The sequence below is a fragment of the Scyliorhinus torazame genome, chromosome 26, assembly GCF_047496885.1.
Source record: "Scyliorhinus torazame isolate Kashiwa2021f chromosome 26, sScyTor2.1, whole genome shotgun sequence".
Taxonomy (NCBI): Eukaryota; Metazoa; Chordata; class Chondrichthyes; order Carcharhiniformes; family Scyliorhinidae; genus Scyliorhinus; species Scyliorhinus torazame.
In genome coordinates this window covers 44,299,594-44,323,180 of record NC_092732.1, presented here as the reverse complement: position 1 = coordinate 44,323,180, position 23,587 = coordinate 44,299,594, and the positions used below count along the sequence as shown (strand labels likewise).

The following is a 23,587-nucleotide window of genomic DNA, read 5'->3' as shown; positions in this document are numbered from 1 at the left end:
ACCCCCCACAACCCAAAGATGTGCCGGGTAGGTGGATTGGCCGCGCTAAATTGCCCCTGAATTGGAAAAAAATAATTGGGTACCCGAAATTTATATTAAGAAAAAGAAATCCACGTGTCCGTTTACTCGTTCTCTGAAACGTATGGGACAATGGGCCTTTCCACTAAACACGAGAACATAAAACTAAGGTCCTCTTCCCAGCAACCCCCACAGCAAAATGCCCCCGTCCCATCAATTAAGATCAACGCCCTAGAAAATGTAGAACGCTTTCCATGGTCGGGATTCTCCGCAATCGGTGCGATGTCCGCCGACCGGCGCCAAAAACGGCGCGAATCAGTCGGGCATCGCGCCGCCCCAAAGGTGCGGAATTCTCCACATCTTGAGGGGCCGAACCTTCACTGTGAGGGGCTAGGTCGGCGCCGGTCTGATTTCCGCCCCGCCAGCTGGCGGGAAAGGCCTTTGGTGCCCCGCCAGCTGGCGCGGAAATGACTTTGCCGAGCGGCGCATGCGCGGGAGCGTCAGCGGCCGCTCACGGCATCCCCGCGCATGCGCAGTGGAGGGGGTCTCTTCCGCCTCCGCCATGGTGGAGACCACGGCGAAGGCGGAAGGAAAAGAGTGCCCCCACGGCACAGGCCCGCCCGCGGATCGGTGGGCCCCGATCGCGGGCCAGGCCACCGTGGGGGCACCCCCCGGGGCCAGATCGCCCCGCGCCCCCCCCCCACAGGACGCCGGAGCCCACCCGCGCCGCCTTGTCCCGCCGGTAAGAGAGGTGGTTTAATCCACGCCGGCGGGACAGGCATTCCAGCAGCGGGACTTCGGCTCATCCGGGCCGGAGAATCGCCGGGGGGGGGGGGGGGGGGCCGGCAACCGGCGCGATTCCCACCCCCGCCGAATCTCCGGTGCTGGAGAATCCGGCAACCGGCGGGGGCGGGATTCACGCCAGCCCCCGGCGATTCTCCGACCCGGCGGGGGGGGGGGGGTCGGAGAACCCCGCCCCATATCTTGAAAGCCTTAAGCTCGATGAAGGCAGACACAAACAACAAAATTCATCAATGCCTCTAATGTGCCTCCTCACCCTGTGGTCGACTGGGAAAAAGAGTATTTGAGACCGGGGTTCCTGGTTTACCCAGGGAGCAGCGACCCACGTGCTCCTGAATGCTTCAGAAATTTGGGATAACCTACAGCAGGCACTTCAAAGAACTGGTGAAGTACCTCTAGCAGCGTCTGCACAAGATCCTCCAAATTCAGTGGCAAGTAAGTTAGTCTGTGAACAGCATGTTCTCTCCCAAGCTAGCACGCCCAACATTGAGGTACTGATCACTCCAAGCCAGCTCTACTGGGAGGGACGTGTAGTGTGTAAGCCAGACATCGGACACCTGAAGCTAACTGCTTTTCCTGGAGCGTGGTTTCAAAGGCTCTCCAGAGGACAGTGGAAATTCTTCTGGGATGTCCTCGAAGCTTCACAAAGCGCTCGAACCATCCCCGCCGACTATTGGGTGTTTCTGACTTGGGACCACCCAAAATGGAGAAGGCTCTTCCGGGAAGGCACCAGATCTACTGAGAGACATCGTAGCACGTTCTCCCCGTGTCTGTGTGGGCCTCACCCGCCACCCCCCCCCCTCCACACACACACACACACACACACACACACCATAGATTCACACGGATGATCCCAGGAATGGTAGGCCTAACATACGATGAACGTTTGAGGATCCTGGGATTATATTCATTGGAGTTTAGGAGGTTGAGGGGAGATCTAATAGAAACTTACAAGATAATGAATGGCTTAGATAGGGTGGATGTAGGGAAGTTGTTTCCATTAGCAGGGGAGACTAGGACCCGGAGGCACAGCCTTAGAATAAAAGGGAGTCACTTTAGAACAGAGATGAGGAGACATTTCTTCAGCCAGAGAGTGGTGGGTCTGTGGAATTCACTGCCACAGAGGGCGGTGGAGGCCGGGACGTTGAGTGTCTTTAAGACAGAAGTTGATAAATTCTTGATTTCTCGAGGAATTAAGGGCTATGGAGAGCGGGTAAATGGAGTTGAAATCAGCCATGATTGAATGGTGGAGTGGACTCGATGGGCCGAATGGCCTTCCGCTCCTATGTCTTATGGTCTTATAGATGTGCCGGGTAGGTGGATCGGCCACACTAAATTGCCCCATTGATCGGAAAAATGAAGTAAAAATATATGTTAAACTTCTGCAGATGATACAAAGATCTGTAGAGGGACGGGTAGTATTGGGGAAGCAAGGGGGCTGCAGGAGGATTTGGACAGGCTCGGAGAGCGGGCAATGAAGTGGCAAATGGAATACAATGTGGGAAAATGTGAGGTTATGCACTTTGGAAGGAGGAATTTAGACACAGACTATTTTCTAAATGGGAAAATGCTGCGGAAATCAGGAGCACAAAGGGACTTGGGAGTCCTTGTTCACGATTCTCTTCAGGTTAACGAGCAGGTTCAGTCGGCAGTTAAGAAGGCAAATGCAATGTTAGCATTCATGTCGAGAGGGCTAGAATACAAGACCAGGGATGTACCTCTGAGGCTGTATAAGGCTCTGGTCAGACCCCATTTGGAGCATTGTGAGCAGTTTTGGGCCCCGTATCTAAGGAAGGATGTGCTGGCCTTGGAAAGGGTCCAGAGGAGGTTCACAAGAACGATCCCTGGAATGAAGAACCTGTCGTACGAGGAACGGTCGAGGACTCTGGGTCTGTACTCGTTGGAGTTTAGAAGGACGAGGGGGGATCTTATTGAAACTTACAGGATACTGCGAGGCCTGGATAGAGTGGACGCGGAGAGGATGTTTCCACTTGTAGGAGAGACTAGAAGCAGAGGACACCATCTCAGACTAAAGGGACGATCCTTTAAAACAGAGATGAGGAGGAATTTCTTCAGCCGGAGGGTGGTGAATCTGTGGAACTCTTTGCCGCAGAAGGCTGTGGAGGCCAAATCACTGAGTGTCTTTAAGACAGAGATCGATAGGTTCTTGATTAATAAGGGATCAGGGGTTATGGGCAGAAGGCAGGAGAATGGGGATGAGAAAATATCAGCCATGATTGAATGGCGGAGCAGACTCGATGGGCCGAGTGGCCTAATTCTGCTCCTCTGTCTTACGGTCTTATGACAGGCGAACACCCTAAAACTCAACTGAGTCCGAAGCAATAGCCAAGCGTCAGACTGACGTTTTGGCCGAGAGCCAATGGTGGAAGACAGACAGATTAAATGCAGCTACCTCCTGATCGAACAGGGGAAACAAAACAAATGGAACAACCTCAAAATGCAGGTGCTAAAATGCCCTGGTGACCTCATCAGAGGCTTGTGACTGTAAACAGAAAAAGAGAGTAGCACAAACAACACAGAGTCAGTCCCAGTGGAGGAACCTGTTGTACAAACAGAGGCAGCCCGCGGGCAAAAGCAGCACCTACTGGCTCCAGAAAACCTGGGTGCAAGGAGCTTTCTCTCGCCACGTCGGCAAGTGGTCTGGATCGGCTGCCCCCCTGTTCTCCAGAGGGGCGATGACAGGCGCAGAGGGATGGTTCAAAGTAATTTTGTTCTAAAGTGACTCCTGGGCTATGGCCTCCTCCTGGGCCTGTGGCCTACTCCCGGGCCTATGGCCTACTCCTGGGCCTGTGGCCTACTCCCGGGCCTATGGCCTCCTCCTGGGCCTATGGCCTACTCCTGGGCCTATGGCCTCCTCCTGGGCCTGTGGCCTACTCCTGGGCCTATGGCCTACTCCTGGGCATATGGCCTACTCCTGGACCTATGGCCTACTCCTGGACCTATGGCCTACTCCTGGACCTATGGCCTACTCCTGTGCATATGGTCTACTCCTGGGCCTATGGCCTACTCCTGGACCTATGGCCTACTCCTGGGCATATGGTCTACTCCTGGACCTATGGCCTACTCCTGGACCTACGGTCTACTCCTGGACCTATGGCCTACTCCTGGGCATATGGTCTACTCCTGGGCCTATGGCCTATTCCTGGGCCTATGGCCTACTCCTGGGCATATGGTCTACTCCTGGGCCTATGGCCTACTCCTGGGCCTATGGCCTACTCCTGGGCCTACGGCCTACCCCTGGGCTGTGGCCTACTCCTGCACCTATGGCCTACTCCTGAGCCTGTGGCCTACTCCTGGGCCTGTGGCCTACTCCTGGGCCTGTGGCCTACTCCTGGGCCTGTGGCCTGCTCCTGGGCCTGTGGCCTACTCCTGGGCCTGTGGCCTACTCCTGGGCCTGTGGCCTGCTCCTGGGCCTGTGGCCTGCTCCTGGGCCTATGGCCTACTCCTGCGCCTACATTCCTATGTTTTCTTTTGCATGCTGACCAACAGCTGTGCATTTCCATCATCATCTTTTTTATGTCGCGATTTCCACCATTGCGGCTCCGGGCCACCATCTGGCCAACTCAGGATGGGCAGTCAAGGCCGGCTCTACCCGCACCACCCACCCCCCCAGAACTATTCCTTTAAATTCTGACATATTGCTTTTACCGCACTTTCCCCTTTCCATGTCCTCCGACCAGTTTTAGACTTGATCCACACAAGTTCATTCCACACTGGCATCCTCCCGTAGTACAGTTATCTCCCAGTGACACCCTCAATATGGGAAGCTTATAATTACCTCCCTGAGGCACTGTTATCAGGAAATCTCAATGCACCAAATTCACCCCTTGGGAGTCGGCTCAGTGTATAGGTTTCAGGGTCAAGGTATTTAATCCTGTTTCACCTTCAGTTCTCTTGTCAATAGTGTGGTAGCCACTCCCCACCCAATTTATCAAACTGAGCTCAGCAGACAGGCATGTGGTAGGCTGTTTGCACATACCTTCACAGCGACTCAGACAGAGCACAGGTTATCAGAGCCCCTCCATCACAGAGCTACACCGTACTGTCTCCTCCTCATGAAACATTCCACTCGCTCGCTCCCACAATGGCTGTGAGCTTTAAGGACGGAACAACGGGGTCCTCTGGGTCACGAAGCTCACAGGCTGGGATGGCAATGGTGGGCCTTTGGTAACTTTGATAAATTGTGGGCTCAGAAAGAGGGCCGAACCTCACCAGGCCTCACCAACACCCCCGGGTGTGGCAGGACAGAATCCCAATTGTACCTTTATTCAAGGATTTTCCAAATCAACTTTCAATGAAGATGTTTATGAGGAACATATTTCAGCCGCTTTTTGAAAACTGGGGCGGGATTCTCTGCAGACTGGCGATGATGTCCGCTACCCGGCGGCAAAAACGGCACTGATCACTCCGGCGTCGGGCCGTCCCAAAGGTGCGGACCTTGAGGGGCCAAGCCCTCACCTTGAGGGGCTCGGACCGCGTCGGAGTGGTTTCCGCTCCACCAGCCGGCGTGAAAGGACTTCGCCGGACGACTAGCTCCAGGGTCCCGGGTTCGATTCCCCGCTGGGTCACTGTCTGTGCAGAGTCTGCCCGTATCTGCGTGGGTTTCCTCCGGGCGCTCCGGTTTCCTCCCACAAAGTCCAAAGATGTGCTGTTAGGTGAATTGGCCAATGATAAATTGCCCTTAGTGTCCAAAAAAGGTTGGGTGCGGTTACGGGGATAGGGTGGAGGTGTGGGGATGGGGCGGAGGTGTTGAGTTTGGGTGGGGTGCTCTTTCCAAGAGCTGGTGCAGACTCGATGGGCCGAATGGCCTCCTTCTGCACTGTAAATTCTATGATTGTACGATTGGCCTCCCTCGGTACTCTGGGACTTTATTCCAGCTGCTAAAAAAAAATAATGCAGCACTCGCCCCTCACTCCTCCCCTCCCCCCCACTGCACACTCCCCATGTCCCATCCATACCAACACGAGCCACTTCATGCCTCACCATCTCTCCATGCTAACCCATTCCCCTGTACCCACTCCCATGACCTTCATAATCCCAATCCCAGCCCATGCGCCTCCACCCTTTGCCCTTACACCCTCAATGCCAGTGTCCACCATGGGCCGACCTCAGGATCCATAGTGTGATGAAATAAAATAAAGCTCTAAGTGTCTATTGATAACTTTGTCATTTTAAAAACCCATTCGTAAAAACCCATTCAATGAGCTTACACACTTTTCCCCCACATTCATATCTTCGAACAATCCCGAATGCTTGATTTTTCCCAAGGATCACCTGAGCCGTCCCAAGGGCACCTAACCCTCATGGCAGGTTGATGCAAAAGATTACATCACACAGGGTCAGGGGTGAGCTAGCTGGATGGATCCAGAACTGGCTGGGCCATAGAAGACAGAGGGTAGCAGTGCAAGAGTGTTTTTCCGAATGGAGGTCTGTAACTAGTGGTGTTCCGCAGGGATCAGTTCTGGGACCTCTGCTCTTTGTAATATATATATAAATGACTTGGAGGAAAACGTAGCGGGAATGATTAGCAAGTTTGCGGATGACACTAAGATTGCAGGAGCTGCGGATAGTGATGAAGATTGTCCGAGAATACAACAGGATATAGATAGGCTGCAAAATTGGGCAGAGAAATGGCAGATGGAGTTTAACCCGGACAAATGCGAGGCGATGCATTTTGGTAGATCCAATTCAGGTGGGGGCCATACAATAAATGGCAGAACCATCAGGAGCAGAGACACAGAGAGATCTGGGCGTGCAGGTCCACAGATCCTTAAAAGTGGTAGCACAGGTGGAAATGATGGTAAAGAAAGCGTATGACATGCTTGCCTTCATAGGACGGGGTATCGAGTATAAAAGCTCGAAAATTATGTTTATTATATAGAATGTTGGTTCGGCCACATTTGGAATACTGTGTCCAATTTTGGGGTCCCGCACTACCAGAAGGACATGGGGGCTTTGGAGAGAGTACAGAAAAGGTTTACCAGGATGTTGCCTGGTATGGAGGGTATTAGCTATGAGGAGAGATTGAATAAACTGGGATTGTTCTCCCCGGAGAGACGGAGGCTGAGGGGCGACCTGATAGAAGTTTATAAAATTATTGGGGGTATAGATAGGGTGAACAGTTGGAGGCTTTTTCCCAGGGCGGAAATGACAATTACAAGGGGGCACAGGTTGAAGGTGAGGGGGGGAAAGGTTCAGTGGAGATGTTCAGGGGCTGTTTAGCACAGGGCTAAATCGCTGGCTTTGAAAGCGGACCAAGGCAGGCCAGCAGCACGGTTCAATTCCCGTAACAGCCGCGCCGGAATGTGGCGACTAGGGGCTTTCCACAGTAACTTCATTTGAAGCCTACTTGTGACAATAAGCGATTTACATTTCCATGTGCGGGGGAAGTTTTTTTACACAGAGGGTGGTGGTGGCCTGGAATGCCACTGCCCAGTGAGGTGGTTGAGGCAAATACATTAGACCTTTAAGACTTATTTGGATAGGCACATGAACAGACGGGGTATAGAAGGATACAGGCGATTGGTCTAGATAGGGCACGTGATTGGCACAGGCTTGGAAGTCAGAGAGACCCTCTCCATCTTTACAAAGAATTCAGAGCCAAGTCTCCCCGAGCTCGAGGATTAAATCAGGTTTTCCGTTAAATCAGATTACCCTACCTGGTTGTAGGAATTTTGCTTCCCATTGGGTGATGTGAACCTGGTATGAGTTGTGTACTGCGGGTAATCGCTCCGATCCGCCATTGGATAGTACGATCCCCGGGACCCGAGCAATTCGAGCTGCCCCTTGCTCCTGCGACGGCACACGTAGATGATCTGGAGGGAGGGAGGGGAGGGTACGGTAGAGGTTGCAAAATGAAAAATGAGTTAGTTCTACCAAACAAACAAGGGTTGTAATAACCAGGAAAAAAGTTGACAAATTCTTATTTATAATTTGCAAAAATCACAAAACAAATGTTGAAATGGAAAAACATGTGGCTGGATTTCACAAGCTTCTCCCCAGGGATATAGAACACATCTGTTAGCGTAGACCTAACAACCTGACAAAGGCTTCTCTTAAATAAAGCCTGGGGAAGATCTTGCAGGCAAATCGTAGATCAGACGTTTGGATTTCAATTCCTGACCCTTCAGCCACACACCAGTCTTTTTTTTAAACGTAAATTTAGAGTACCCAATTCATTGTTTCCAATTAAGGGGCAATTTAGCCAATCCACCCACCCTGCACATCCTTGGGTTGTGGGGGTGAAACCCACGCAGACACGGGGAGAATGTGCAAACTCCACACGGACAGTGACCCAGAGCCGGGATCGAACCTTATAGAGATAGATAGGTTCTTGATTAATAAGGGATCAGGGGTTATGGGGAGAAGGCAGGAGAATGGGGTTGAGAAAAATATCAGCCATGATTGACTGGCGGAGCAGACTCGATGGGCCGAGTGGTCGAATTCTGCTCTTATGTCTTATGGGACCTGGGACCTCGGTGCCGTGAGGCAGCAGTGCTAACCACTGCACCACCGTGCTGCCCTCACACACCAGTCTTAAGGACGCACCAAGTTGTCTGTCTCGGGGCCTGACCAACACAAAACATAATCAGAATGTGCATGTTCTTGAAATTCAGCTTGAGTTGAAACTGCCATATTCACGTTGTGTCCCTTTATAATAATCATCTTTACTCGTGCCCAATTCACCTGGCAATGAATCCGGGAGGAAACCGGAGCACCCGGAGGAAACCCACGCAGACACGGGGAGGACGTGCAGCCTCCGCACAGACGGTGACCCAGCGGGGAATCGAACCTGGGACCCTGGCGCTGTGAAGCCACAGTGCTAACCACTGTGCTTACCATGCCGCGTTGGACTGCATTTGTTCGGGGTCCCATTTCCCTCTTACCCCAGTGAGCAAGCTCAAGCGAGAAGAGGGAGAGAGTAAAGTTTGGCTTTTCGGAGGCCAAACCATTTCCCCCAATGCCCGCAAGCTCCTCAAAGCTGATGGTGACGCTGGCCTAACCGGATTTCAAGCTTGTCCAGGGTCCCCATGGAGGGGATTTGTAGGAGGCAGTGGAAGGTCCACCTCATTAATCAGGACTGTACAACCTGCAAGGGGAGGATTATCAATGGGTACAGTACAGACGAAAACCATTGAGGACTTACAATGAGGAGCAAGATGATGATGACGATCAGGAGGATGACGCAGGCAAGAACGAGAAGAGCAATGCCCCAGCCGGGGACGAGAGGAGCCCGAGAGGTTGTGGTTGCTGTGGTTGTAGCGGAGCCGGATAGTATCTCATTCACTAAACAAAGAAGTTACGATAAATAAAGAGCACGGTCTTCCCTCTGAAATTTCACTTTCATTCGCCAATGAGAGGATTTACACGAATGAGAAATGGTCAGACAGCCACACCCTGGGCGGGATTCTCTCAGCCCGGGGCCGGGCCGGAGAATCCCCACGCTCGGTCCACGCCGCAGCGGGCGGCCTCCTTTCCTACGCGCCGGCCCCTGTAGCCCTGCGCCACGTTGCGTTGGGGCCGGCGCGTTGAATGAGGCCGCTGCGCATGTCCTTTTTGGCACCCCAACCACTGCGCCCGTGCGGATCCCGCGGCCCCCGGTCCGCGCCGGGATCGGCGGCTGAACCACCCCAGCGCCGTGCTGGCCCCCTGGAGGCACCAGAATTACTCCCGGCAGTGGCCGGTTCACGCGACGCCGTTTACGGTGGCGCGGACACTCTGCTGCGGGATGAGAGAATCCCGCCCCCTATTTTAGAGACCCAAATGGGACTTTCACCTTTTTCCTGCCATGCACCCATATTTCCTGCTCAATCAGGACTCAATATAACCCCTGCTGAATACTTCACATGGATCCACGAGTCAATAAAACAGTGAATCTATTCAAGAGGCGGCTGGATATAGCACTTGGGGAGAATGGGATCAAAGGCTATGGGGAGAAAGCAGGATTAGGCTATTGAGTTGGATGGTCAGCCATGATGGTGATGAATGGCGGAGCGGGCTCGAAGGGCCAAAAGGCCTCCTCCTGCTCCTATCTTCCATGGCTTTATGTCTCTAAGGAGAAGGGGTAGAGTGAGTTAGGATGGAGGAGGAATCTTGAAAGAGGTCTAGGTTGAGGGCCATAGAACATAGAACATTACAGCGCAGTACAGGCCCTTCGGCCCTCGATGTTGCGCCGACCTGTGAAACCACTCTAAAGCCCATCTACACTATTCCCTTATCGTCCATATGTCTATCCAATGACCATCTGAATGCCCTTAGTGTTGGCGAGTCCACTACTGTTGCAGGCAGGGCATTCCACGCCCTTACTACTCTCTGAGTAAAGAACCTACCTCTGACATCTGTCCTATATCTATCTCCCCTCAATTTAAAGCTATGTCCCCTCATGCTAGACATCACCATCCGAGGAAAAAGGCTCTCACTGTCCACCCTATCCAATCCTCTGATCATCTTGTATGCCTCAATTAAGTCACCTCTTAACCTTCTTCTCTCTAACGAAAACAGCCTCAAGTCCCTCAGCCTTTCCTCATAAGATCTTCCCTCCATACCAGGCAACATTCTGGTAAATCTCCTCTGCACCCTTTCCAATGCTTCCACATCCTTCCTATAATGCAGCGACCAGAATTGCACGCAATACTCCAAATGCGGCCGCACCAGAGTTTTGTTCAGCTGCAACATGACCTCATGGCTCCGAAACTCAATCCCCTCTACCAATAAAAGCTAACACACCATACGCCTTCTTAACAACCCTCTCAACCTGAGTGGCAACTTTCAAGGATCTATGTACATGGACACCGAGATCTCTCTGCTCATCCACACTGCCAAGAATCTTACCATTAGCCCAGTACTCTGTCTTCCTGTTATTCCTTCCAAAATGGATCACCTCACACTTTCCTGCATTAAACTCCATTTGCCACCTCCCAGCCCAGCGCTGCAGCTTATCTATGTCCCTCTGTAACTTGTAACATCCTTCCGCACTGTCCACAACTCCACCGACTTTAGTGTCATCTGCAAATTTACTCACCCATCCTTCTACGCCCTCCTCCAGGTCATTTATAAAAATGACAAACAGCAGTGGCCCCAAAACAGATCCTTGTGGTACACCACTAGTAACTGGACTCCAGTCTGAACATTTCCCATCAATCACCACCCTTTGTCTTCTCCCATGCCTCCGTATTTTCTGCAGTAGCCTACCGTGGGGAATCTTATCAAACGCTTTACTGAAATCCATATACACCACATCAACTGCTTTACCCTCATCCACCTGTTTGGTCACCTTCTCAAAGAACTCAATGACGTTTGTGAGGCACAACCTACCCTTCGCAAAACCGTATTGACTATGTCTAATCAAATTATTCCTTTCCAGATGATTATACATCCTATCTCTTATAAACCTTTCCAAGACTTTGCCCACAACAGAAGTAAGGCTCACTGGTCTATAGTTACCGGGGTTGTCTCTACTCCCCTTCTTGAACAAGGGGACAACAGTTACGGGAATTGGGCCAGCAGCACGGTTCAATTCCCCTAACAGCCTCCCCGAACAGGCGCCGGAATGTGGCGACTAGGGGCTTTTCACAGTAACTTCATTGAAGCCGACTTGTGACAATAAGCGATTTTCATTCATTCATTCATTTCATTTCATTTCATTTGCTATCCTCCAGTCTTCTGGCACTATTCCTGTAGACAAAGATGACGTAAAGATCAAAGCCAAAGGCTCAGCAATCTCCTCCCCAGCTTCCCAGAGAATCCTAGGATAAATCCCATCCGGCCCAGGGGACTTATCTATTTTCACACTTTCCAGAATTGCTAACACCTCCTCCTTATGAACCTCAAGCCCTTCTAGTCTAGTAGCCTGAATCTCAGTATTCTCCTCGATAACATTGTCTTTTTCTTATGTGAATACTGACGAAAAATATTCATTTAGCACCTCTCCTATCTCCTCGGACTCCACGCACAACTTCCCACTACTGTCCTTGACTGGCCCTACTCTTACCCTAGTCATTCTTTTATTCCTGACATATCTATAGAAAGCTTTAGGGTTATCCTTGATCCTACCTGCCAAAAACTTCTCATGTCCCCTCCTGGCTCTTCTTAGCTCTCTCTTTAGGTCCTTCCTAGCTAACTTGCAACTCTCGAGCGCCCTAACTGAACCTTCATGTCTCATCATTACATAACCTTCCTTGTTCCTCTTGACAAGTGTTTCGACTGCTTTAGTAAACCACGGTTCCCTTGCTCGACCACTTCCTCCCTGCCTGACAGGTACATACTTATCAAGGACACGCAGTAGCTGTTCCTTGAACAAGCTCCACATTTCCATTGTGCCCATCCCCTGCAGTTTGCCTCTCCATCCAATGCATCCTAAGTCTTGCCTCATCGCATCATAATTGCCTTTCCCCCAGATATAACTCTTGCCCTGCGGTATATACCTATCCCTTTCCATCACTAAAGTAAACATAATCGAATTGTGGTCACTATCACCAAAGTGCTCACCTATCTCCAAATCTAACACCTGTCCTGGTCCATTACCCAGTACCAAATCCAATATGGCCTCGCCTCTCGTTGGCCTATCTACATACTGTGTCAGGAAACCCTCCTGCACCCATTGGACAAAAATGGACCCATCTAAAGTTATCGAACTATAGCGTTTCCAGTCAATATTTGGAAAGTTAAAGTCCCCCATAACAACTACCCTGTTGCTTTCGCTCCTATCCAGAATCATCTTTGCAATCCTTTCCTCTCCATCTCTGGAACTTTTCGGAGGCCTATAGAAAACCCCTAACAGGGTGACCTCTCCTTTCCTGTTTCTAACCGCAGCCCATACTACCTCAGTAGACGAGTCTTCATCAAATGTCCTTTCTGCCACCGTAATACTGTCCTTGACTAACAATGCCACCCCTCCCCCTCTTTTACCACCTTCCCTGAGCTTACTGAAATATCTAAACCCCGGCACCTGCAACAACCATTCCTGTCCCTGCTCTATCCATGTCTCCGAAATGGCCACAACATCGAAGTCCCAGGTACCAACCCATGCCGCAAGTTCACCCACCTTATTCCGGATGCTCCTGGCATTGAAGAAGACGCACTTTAAACCACCTTCCTGCCTGCCGGTACACTCCTGCAACTTTGAAACCTTACTACTTTGAGACCTCACTACTCTCAACCTCCTGTATACTGGAGCTACAATTCAGGTTCCCAAGCCCCTGCTGAACTAGTTTAAACCCTCCCGAAGAGCATTAGCAAATTTCCCCCCCAGGATATTGGTACCCCTCTGGTCCAGGTGTAGACCATCCCGTTTGTAGAGGTTCCACCGACCCCAGAATGAGCCCCAATTATCCAGAAATCTGAAACCCTCCCTCCTGCACCATCCCTGTAGCCACGCGTTCAACTCCTCTCTCTCACTATTCCTCGTCTCGCTAGCACGTGGCACGGGTAACAATCCAGAGATAATAACTCTGTTTGTCCTAGATCTAAGTTTCCACCCTAGCTCCCTGAATTCCTGCCTTACATCCCTATCCCTTTTCCTACCTATGTCGTTGGTACCTATGTGGACCACGACTTGGGGCTGCTCCCCCTCCCCCTTAAGGATCCCGAAAACACGATCCGAGACATCGCGGACCCTGGCACCTGGGAGGCAACATATCAACCGCGAGCCTCTCTCGTTCCCACAGAATCTCCTATCTATCCCCCTAACTATGGAGTCTCCAATGACTAATGCTCTACTCCTCTCCCCCCTTCCCTTCTGAGCAACAGGGACAGACTCTGTGCCAGAGACCTGTACCCCATGGCTTACCCCTGGTAAGTGTCCCCCCCCCCAACAGTATCCAAAGCGGTATACTTGTTACTAAGGGGAACGACCACAGGGGATCCCTGCACTGACTGCTTCCTCCCAGCCCCTCGCACCGTCACCCATCTATCTTTATTCTTCGGAGTAACTACATCTATGGTGACGGCAGCGTTGCCAATGGCTCCGAGTAGGTATTCGGGGAGCCCAGTGGTGCAGTCCACGGTGAAGATATGGAATCAGTTGAGGAGGCATTTTGGGGTGGAAGGGATGTCGGTGCTAATGCGCTGTGCAAGAATCATGAACTGGGGGTGGTGGATAGTGTATACAGGAGGTGGAGGGAAGCGGGGTTGGTCAGGGTGAGGGATCTGTATTTGGAGGAAGGGTTCGCCAGTCTGGAGCAGCTAAGGGAGAGGGTAGCGCTGCCGAGGCGGAGTGAGTTCAGGTATCTGCAGGTTAGGGTCTTTGTGCGAAAGTTCTGGTGGGGGTTCCCTAGGTTGCCGGGATACACCCTGCTCGAGCGACTGCTGCTTCCAGATGTGGAAGGGGAGGGAAGAATTGGGGATATATACAAGTGACTGGGGGAGCAGGGAGGCGAGCGGGTGGTGAAGATCAAGGAGAAATGGGAAGCGCAGTTGGGAATGGAGATCAATTGGGGAGTATGGAGTGAGGCACTGCAAAGGGTAAACGGGACCTCCTCTTGTGCAAGGATGAGCCTGATACAGTTTAAGGTGGTGCACAGGGTGCATATGACTCGGGCGAAAATGAGTGGGTTCTTTCAGGGGGTAGCAGATGAGTGAGAGAGGTGGGGGCGGGAGCCAGCGGATCGCGCGCACATGTTTTGGCGTTACGAAGAATTGGGAAGATTCTGGGCGGGAGTGTTGGCGGTCTTAGCCAGGTTAGTGGAGGAGGTTGTGGACCCGGACCCTTTGGTGGCGATATTTGGGGTTTCAGAGAAGCCGGAGCTCATGGAGAGGAGGAAGGCCGATGTCGTGGCCTTCGCCTCTCTGATTGCACGGCGGCGAATTTTACTGGAGTGGCGGTCGGCATCGCCACCGGGGGGTAGCGGCTTGGTTGGGTGACCTGTACGGCTTCCTGCAATTGGAGAAGATAAAGTATGAGTTAAGGGGCTCTTCAGAGGGGTTTGAGGAAAGGTGGGGGATGTTTGTGACCGCGTTTGAGGGGCTGTTCAGCGCAGGGGGGGGGGGGGGGGTGAAAAAGGGGGAAAGTCTGTACAGACTAGTTGATTGTTGGGAAGTAAGTTTCCCGGCGTGTTTGATACACATATGTAATAAAATGCATTTTTAAAAATTGTGTCTAGTCTCTAATTAAAAGCCTGGCTTCCCAAATTTTATTTTTGTCTATCCCCTTCATAATCTCCTCCGTCCTGCAAACATGATTCCTTATCCAGTGCTTCCCTCCTGAATTAGCCACAACGCTGTTCTATAAAGGATGGCTGCTCGAGGGCCTTGTCCAACTGATTGGTCTTCATGTGGGAGCCTAAACTGTGAGGTTTTGCCGTAGGCTGGGGAAGAGCAACAAAACCTCCCTTTTCTGCAACGTCTCTCCTCAGCCCATCATGGAACACCAATTACCAGCCTGCACCGTGTTGGTCCCACCTCTTGTCCCAACCTTCCTACACATCGGCAAATAGCACTACCTTTTAAATCTTTGACCCTCAGACTGTTGATTGTATTGTCCTTCAGAGCATTATTAAACTGTTCCTTAACTTGCTCGGCGTTTGCGTTACTGTCCGTCTTGAAGGTAGATTTAGTTTCAGCGACAACCGACCCTTCACTTAACGGAACAAACAAAACAATTCATCACAAACCATCCATTACGAAACTGCTTCAAAGACATCGGACGCATTAGGCTAGAAAAGCCCTCCTGTGAACTCTGAACTATGCTGAGTTAGTTGGTCTGTGTCAGGGCACAGGAACAACCCAATGAGCATCTTTGGACTGACGGTGATCCCGAAACAGGGGCCGATGACTTCAGTAAGAATCCTTTTTTAAAATATTGCCTATTGCCATCCGGGACGCTTGCCTGGCTCTGCGGTCTCAGTCCGCGGCCGCCCTGGTTGGGGGGGGGGGGGGGGAAAATCGGACCTTATGGGCAGATCGGTCCGGACCGACCTCCGGGCGCCCGGCCGATCGGGCGGGGGGGGGGGCCTACATTTTGCAGCAGCCTCCGCGGTTCGGGTCGGCCATGCTAGCCCCTGGCAGGTGAGTGAATTGGGTGATCTTTTTTATCAGGACATCGGGAATGAAACGCCAACGTTTTTACGCCGGCGTGGGGGGCGGAGTCCCATTTTCAGAGAATCCAGACCGTGAACTTCACTTTGAGCAATTATAAAAGTTGAAAGGATATTTGCTCTTGTGTGGAGCCGCACCTCTTTAAATTCGAGGTGGCAGCCACAACCTCCTGCCCCCCGACTAGGAGAAAAACCCCAGCGTAAAACTAAAAGCTTTGCTGAGATTTAATTTGCGAACTGATTGTTCAATTTAGCTGACCTCACAAAATTGACACTGCTGTCACTTTGGGACACACAACGACGTATTCTCGGTCGAGATTTTGCCAGGGCTGCAACACTGAAGGGACAGTGTTATTTCTGCGCTTGTGGTTGTCCCTCGTGCCACATCATCAGCTGTCACAGAGAACGAACGGCTTACCTGAATCGTACAACCTCTGAGCCTTCGTACGATGAGCCGAGGGGGCATGTAGAACAATTATAAGCTTCTTCCAGCTGCAAAAATACATTTTTAAAATGCATGATTCGATGGAATGGAAATAAAGCCCCAACAATTTCCTATTATCTGTGCCCCAAATACTTCCCCCCCTCCAACATCCTCAGCTCTCCACTTGCCTGGATGAGCGCAGCTCCATCAACACTCGAGAAGCTCGACACCATCCAGGACAAAGCAGCCGTTTGATTGTTCCTCCTTCCACAAACCTTCACTCCCTCCACCACTGACGCACAGTGACAGCCGTGTGCACCAGCTACGAGATGCACTGCAGTAACTCACCAAGGTCCCTTAGACAGCACCTTCCAAACCCACGACCACTGCCATCTAGGAGGGCAAGAGCAGCAGATACCTGGGAACCCCACCAACAGGAGGTTCCCCTCCAAGTCACTCACCACCCTGATTCGGAAATCTATCGGCCGTGCCTTCACAGTCGCTGGGGCAACATCCTGGAACTCCCTCCCTAACAGCACAGTGGGTGTACCTACGGTCATAATATACAGCAGTATATCATGGTGCAACACACACTGATGGACACACAGCGGGACCAATCAACACACACAACATCGCAGCCAATCACCAGTTAGAGCACACGCACTATAAAGACAGGGGGCATCAGAGTTCCCGCTCATTCGGGATGCAGCCTCCTACAAGGACAGAGCTCACAGCCTGCAGCACACATCTTCACCATGTGCTGAGTGCATAGACTGGTTAGGACAAGGCATAGGTCTTTAGTTCAATCTAACATCGTTAGTGAAAGTATGTTCAACAGTTTCTGACTTAAATAAAATAGTGTTGCACTATTTTAAGTGTTGGTGGCCTGTATGTGCTCCACGGATCCAGAGCGCCCAACACGACACCTCCACCTCGGGGACTACAGCGGTGCAGGAAGGCAGCTCACCACCACCTTCTGACGGCAACTAGGGATGGGCAATAAATGCTGGGTAAATGAATAACTAAAAAAATACAATCCCAAACATCTGGATCTTCCTTCATTCCGTTCTGTCACCACCAGCGATCGCTGCTTCCCTTCTCTCTCTCACCGCCAACTGCTTCCAAATTTAATGTATTCCAGTGGACCCTTGATTCAGGCAAGAGGTGAATCAGGCCTTCAGTGGAGTGGGCTTACCTGAAAGTGCCCTGATGCGGATCCCACTCTCTGCTGATAGCAAACGGCATCCACGAAACAGAAATGTTGCAAATGGGAGATGCACAGCTGTGATTGCAGGATTTAAAATGTCGCACCCCTCACTGATTGCAGGATTTAAAATGTCGCGCCCCTCACTGATTCCAGGATTTAAAATGTCGCGCCCCTCACTGATTCCAGGATTTAAAATGTCGCGCCCCTCACTGATTCGGCGCAGGCGCTAGTCCCACAATACCTGTCACAGCAGCGAGAGGCTTCTATCGGATCTACAGTTTGCCGCAGCAATGGCTGCTCATTCACAGAAATATTTTGGGGAGCGATGTTGTGCCCCTAGCCAAGAATGGACACACACACACACACACACACACACACACACACACACGCGCGCGCAGAGCAAGCAGAGAGTTCAGGGTTAAGCATACATAATGGAGTAAGAACCAAGCTCATTGCTCCTGCTCCGTGATCTGCTTCATTCAACATCTCGAGAATCAGGCACTTTAAATCCAGTCAGGGTGGATGCCTCCTTTATCTTCCGGCTAAAAGGTGGCAACAAAAACTAGATTTCATAGAATTTACAGTGCCGAAGGAGGCCATTCGGCCCATCGAGTCTGCACCGGCTCTTGGAAAGAGCACCCTACGTAAGCCCCCCCCACCCAGTAACCCCACCTGACCCTTTTTTCTGGACACTAAGGGGCAATTTATCACGGCCAGTCCACCCAACAGCACGTCTTTCGGGACATGTGGGAGGAAACCGGAGCGCCCGGAACAAACCCACGCAGACACGGGGGAGAACGCGCAGACGCCGCACAGGCAGTGACCCGGGCCGGGAATCGAACCCGGGACCCTGGAGCCGCGATGCGGCGGTGCTAACCGCTGTGCTACCCTGGCGCCCGGACCTGCGAAACCTCGTGCGCTCCAGCTGATTGCAAAGGTTGGCCACAGCTATGAGGTCTTTCAGAGACATCGCTAGATTGAGAGAAGAGGTTGTATGGCGGCCAAATCAATTATCCAATTGAAAACCAAAGTGACGGCTGGCAACTTTCCCCGGAGAATTCTTTCCCTCTCGATTCCACTTCCTGCTGAATGCAGCTCCCTCCTTTCTCGCCTAAACAGGGTGTCGACGAGCTACTTAACCATTGCAAAAATGGCAGCTGATTCTGATGCCGTGTCCTCGCGCAAACACTTCTCAGCACAGATTACCAGGAGGAGGGTTTTCAAATTGTTTTTCAAAATAAAGTACCCGATTCATTGTTCGCCCCCAATTAAGGGGCGATTTAGCGCGGCCAATCCACCTACCCTGCACATCTGTGGGCTGTGGGGGCGAGACCCACGCAGACACGGGGAGAATGTGCAAACTCCACACGGGCAGTGACCCGGGGCCGGGATCGAACCCGGGACCCCGGCGCCGTGAGGCAGCAGTGCAAACCCCCGCCCCGCCGTGCTGCCCTGATTACCAGGGATCTAAGAAAGTTTCCCAAATTCTCCCCGTCCCGTCCCATGGCCATTAAGGCCCATTTTACTCCCTCTGCTGCTACACATTTTGAGGATTTTCCCAGTGTATCGGTCTCAGTATTTCCGCTTGGGAACAGATATTTTCACCCATTAAGTTGGGGATTATGGAAGCAGGTTGGGGAGCACGAGGGCTGGAAGATGTAGTGTGTGTTAATCAGCACATGCATTTTCAATGTTGATACTATTAGACTTACTGCTTTGATCACTTCGTCGCGCAGCTTCTTGAACTCTGAAGAGGATCTGTCTGTCAGGGTTCGACTGAAATTCTTGTTGACGATTCTGAAAGTCACATTGAAGTTTAAAGCCGGGGCTGAGATGGTAATCGGCGCCTTGCTGGTGGTCCTCATGGTTGGTGGCACAGTGGACCCCGTGGCGTCGCTCGACAGCATGCTGCTGGTGGACATGTTATTGGCCGTGCTGCCAGATGTAGTAGTCAGACCAAGGCTGGCGTTGGCGGACGTTGGCGCGGTAGCCCGCGTTGTGACGGCCGCCCCCGAAGCGGTGGAGTTTGTCACAGGAGTTGGTGTTGGCGTGACAGTCGCGGTGCTCGGGGTCGCTGTCGTTATCTTGGTGGAAGTTGCACCGGTCGCGTTAGAAACAGTTGTAGAAGCCATCGGCGAAGAGGTTGTGGACTGAGCCATCGAACTAGAACTGGTTGTCCCGTTCATCGTCGTCCTTGTATTGTCCGGTGACACGGCACCAGTTGTAGAGTACGAGTGTGCAGTTGAATTCACTTCAGTTGTCACGCCAGTGGCGGCTGCGGTCGAGAACAGTGTGGGGTTACTTGTTACAGCTGAACCAGTGACCAGTGGGGCAGGCGTGCTGCTGTTCCCGGGCGGCGAATAGGTGCTGTTGCTCATTGGAGGAGGAGTCGAGGTCCCGTTTGCCAGTGGGGTGGAAGAGGTCCCGTTTGCCAGTGGGGTGGCAGAGGTCCCGTTTGCCAGTGGGGTGGCAGAGGTCCCGTTTGCCAGTGCGGTGGAAGAGGTCCCGTTTGCCAGTGCGGTGGAAGAGGTCCCGTTTGCCAGTGGGGTGGGAGAGGTCCCGTTTGCCAGTGGGGTGGCAGAGGTCCCGTTTGCCAGTGGGGTGGGAGAGGTCCCGTTTGCCAGTGGGGTGGGAGAGGTCCCGTTTGCCAGTGGGGTGGTCAAGGTCCCGTTTGCCAGTGCGGTGGGAGAGGTCCCGTTTGCCAGTGGGGTGGAAGAGGTCCCGTTTGCCAGTGGGGTGGAAGAGGTCCCGTTTGCCAGTGGGGTGGGAGAGGTCCCGTTTGCCAGTGGGGTGGTCAAGGTCCCGTTTGCCAGTGGGGTGGGAGAGGTCCCGTTTGCCAGTGGGGTGGTCAAGGTCCCGTTTGCCAGTGGGGTGGCAGAGGTCCCGTTTGCCAGTGGGGTGGTCAAGGTCCCGTTTGCCAGTGGGGTGGTCAAGGTCCCGTTTGCCAGTGGGGTGGGAGAGGTCCCGTTTGCCAGTGGGGTGGCAGAGGTCCCGTTTGCCAGTGCGGTGGCAGAGGTCCCGTTTGCCAGTGGGGTGGTCAAGGTCCCGTTTGCCAGTGGGGTGGTCAAGGTCCCGTTTGCCAGTGGGGTGGGAGAGGTCCCGTTTGCCAGTGGGGTGGTCAAGGTCCCGTTTGCCAGTGGGGTGGGAGAGGTCCCGTTTGCCAGTGGGGTGGCAGAGGTCCCGTTTGCCAGTGCGGTGGCAGAGGTCCCGTTTGACAGTGGGTTGGTCAAGGTCCCGTTTGCCAGTGGGGTGGGAGAGGTCCCGTTTGCCAGTGGGGTGGTCAAGGTCCCGTTTGCCAGTGGGGTGGTCAAGGTCCCGTTTGCCAGTGGGGTGGTCAAGGTCCCGTTTGCCAGTGGGTTGGTCAAGGTCCCGTTTGCCAGTGGGGTGGTCAAGGTCCCGTTTGCCAGTGGGGTGGGAGAGGTCCCGTTTGCCAGTGGGTTGGTCAAGGTCCCGTTTGCCAGTGGGGTGGGAGAGGTCCCGTTTGCCAGTGGGGTGGGAGAGGTCCCGTTTGCCAGTGGGGTGGTCAAGGTCCCGTTTGCCAGTGGGGTGGGAGAGGTCCCGTTTGCCAGTGGGTTGGTCAAGGTCCCGTTTGCCAGTGGGGTGGGAGAGGTCCCGTTTGCCAGTGGGGTGGGAGAGGTCCCGTTTGCCAGTGGGTTGGTCAAGGTCCCGTTTGCCAGTGGGGTGGCAGAGGTCCCGTTTGCCAGTGGGGTGGGAGAGGTCCCGTTTGACAGTGGGGCGGCAGAGGTCCCGTTTGCCAGTGGGGTGGCAGAGGTCCCGTTTGCCAGTGGAGTGGCCGAGGTCCCATTTGCCAGTGGGTTGGTCAAGGTCCCGTTTGCCAGTGGGGTGGCAGAGGTCCCGTTTGCCAGTGGAGTTGCCGATGTCCCGTTTGCCAGTGGGTTGGTCAAGGTCCCGTTTGCCAGTGCGGTGGCAGAGGTCCCGTTTGCCAGTGGGGTGGTCAAGGTCCCGTTTGACAGTGGGGTGGCAGAGGTCCCGTTTGCCAGTGGGGTGGCAGAGGTCCCGTTTGCCAGTGGGGTGGCAGAGGTCCCGTTTACCAGGGGAGTCGCCAATGTCCCGTTTGCCAGTGGAGTTGCTGATGTCCCGTTTGCCAGTGGTACAGGGGTGGAGGATGTGATCCCCCCTGTACTTGTGGAAGGTGATGAAACATCTCCATCCGTGTTCACAACTGTCGGACTTGTCCCTTCCACTGAAAAAGACCAAAAAACAAAAGCCATCATTGTGAGAGTGACAGGCGGGAAGGGGGAGTAACAATCTTCAACAAAGCAGATTCTGGTTCACATGAATCTTCCACCGCTTTGGTAGAAAGCTGTTCTCGCACACTGATGGAAAGCTGATGGAGCTCCCCCACAATAGCTCTGTCATTAATACTGAGTGTGCCAACCAACATTGATGCACCAACCCTCTTGCCTCACCCGAGTAAAGTGCTGTGTGAAAGAAGCCCACTTGAGTCTTTACCCTGTGTCATGGTGGGGAGATGTTAGGAACTTGGGGTCCAAGATGTAGCAGGCAATTTAGGGGTTAAACAGACTGATGGAAATGACTGCTAGCAACAGTGTTAGAGGGATACGACCACAGCCTGAGTTAACTTATCCCATTGAGACGTAACTTTGTTACCAGGAACACATAGGATGTCCCGGTTCAGATAAGATGATCCACCGAGGATCCATTGCCATTCGGGACAACGTTGTTTGACCAGCCATCAGCCCATCATCGGCAGATAACCTATTCGTCCATCAATGGAAGGTTAGTTGCATATGGGAGAGCACGGCAGCACAGTGGTTAGCACTGTGGCTTCACAGCTCCAGGGTACCAGGTTCGATTCCCAGCTTGGGACTTTTCACAGTAATTTCACTGCAATGTAAGCCTACTTGTGATAATAAAGATTATTATTATATGAATGGTATAATTCTGTTCTTTTGTATAAACAGGAGTGAGAATTCAGCCAAGATAACGAGAATAATAATAATCTTTATCATCACAAGTAGGCTTACATTAACACTGCAATGAAGTTACTGTGAAAAGCCCCTAGTCTCCACATTGCGACGCCTGTTCGGGTACACAGAGGGAGAATTCAGAATGTCCAAATTACCTAACAAGCACGTCTTTTGGGACTTGTGGGAGGAAACCGGAGCACCCGGAGGAAACCCACGCAGACACGGGGAGAACGTGCAGACTCCGCACAGACAGTGACCCAGGCCGGGAATCGAACCTGGGACCCTGGAGCTGTGAAGCGACAGTGCTAACCACTGTGCCACCGTGCCGATCAGCCAAGTCCGACCAGCTCAGGGGAGAACCTGTGTTTGAGGGAGGATGGGCGGAGCTAGAGAGAGAGAGAGAGAGACAAGGAACGCTGTTTGGAACAGTTACAGAAAGAAGGCTGTGGAAATCAACCAGGGTGAACGTTGCCACCGAGTCAGACTTGAAAAAAAGATTCTGAAGAAATGGCCCGACCAGAAATAAAGTGCTTTGTAAATGTAAGTATTGCCTTTGTCTGTCTGTGTAAGTGGAACAAGAGCTGCATTTTCATGTACAGTGTCGTTTAATGGGGACTCCTGTGTTAAGGTTAAGAAACATGCATGTAATCTGTTAGCGTTCAGCTTGCAGTTTAAAAGTTTAAATATTCTTTTCTTTTGTTTTAATAAAGTTTGTTTATAAAATAACCAAACTCTATTTCTTATATTATCACTCCTGGAATGAATCGATCTTTCCGCACTGCGCTAAAACTTAAAAGCATTACGACATCTGGTCCGGCCTCTTAGCCACTGTTGACCAGGTATCCTTAACACCCACCTTCCGATGTACAAAGAACAAAGTACAGCACAGGAACAGGCCCTTCGGCCCTCCAAGCCCGTGCCGACCATGCTGCCCGACTAAACTACAATCTTCTACACTTCCTGGGTCCGTATCCCTCTATTCCCATCCTATTCATGTATTTGTCAAGATGCCCCTTAAATGTCACTATCGTCCCTGCTTCCACCACCTCCTCCGGTAGCGAGTTCCAGGCACCCACTACCCTCTGCGTAAAAAAAACTTGCCTCGTACATCTCCTCTAAACCTTGCCCCTCT

At 52.3% G+C, this 23,587-nt stretch overlaps 1 protein-coding gene across 1 annotated transcript in view; it reads right to left on the bottom strand.

The window, feature by feature from the left end:
• Positions 1 to 21,908, bottom strand: part of LOC140402899 (uncharacterized) — a 29,228-nt gene extending 7,320 nt beyond the window's left edge. Inside the window, exons 1-7 of the mRNA XM_072490527.1 lie at positions 21,800 to 21,908; positions 20,141 to 21,707; positions 19,216 to 20,032; positions 16,291 to 16,364; positions 15,279 to 15,415; positions 8,987 to 9,126; positions 7,500 to 7,655 (exon numbers count right to left, since the gene is read on the bottom strand). Coding sequence (XP_072346628.1) covers positions 7,500 to 7,655; positions 8,987 to 9,126; positions 15,279 to 15,415; positions 16,291 to 16,364; positions 19,216 to 20,032; positions 20,141 to 21,707; positions 21,800 to 21,908 — 3,000 coding nt within the window. The remainder of the gene's footprint in view (positions 1 to 7,499; positions 7,656 to 8,986; positions 9,127 to 15,278; positions 15,416 to 16,290; positions 16,365 to 19,215; positions 20,033 to 20,140; positions 21,708 to 21,799) is intronic.
• Positions 21,909 to 23,587: the final 1,679 nt, after the last annotated feature.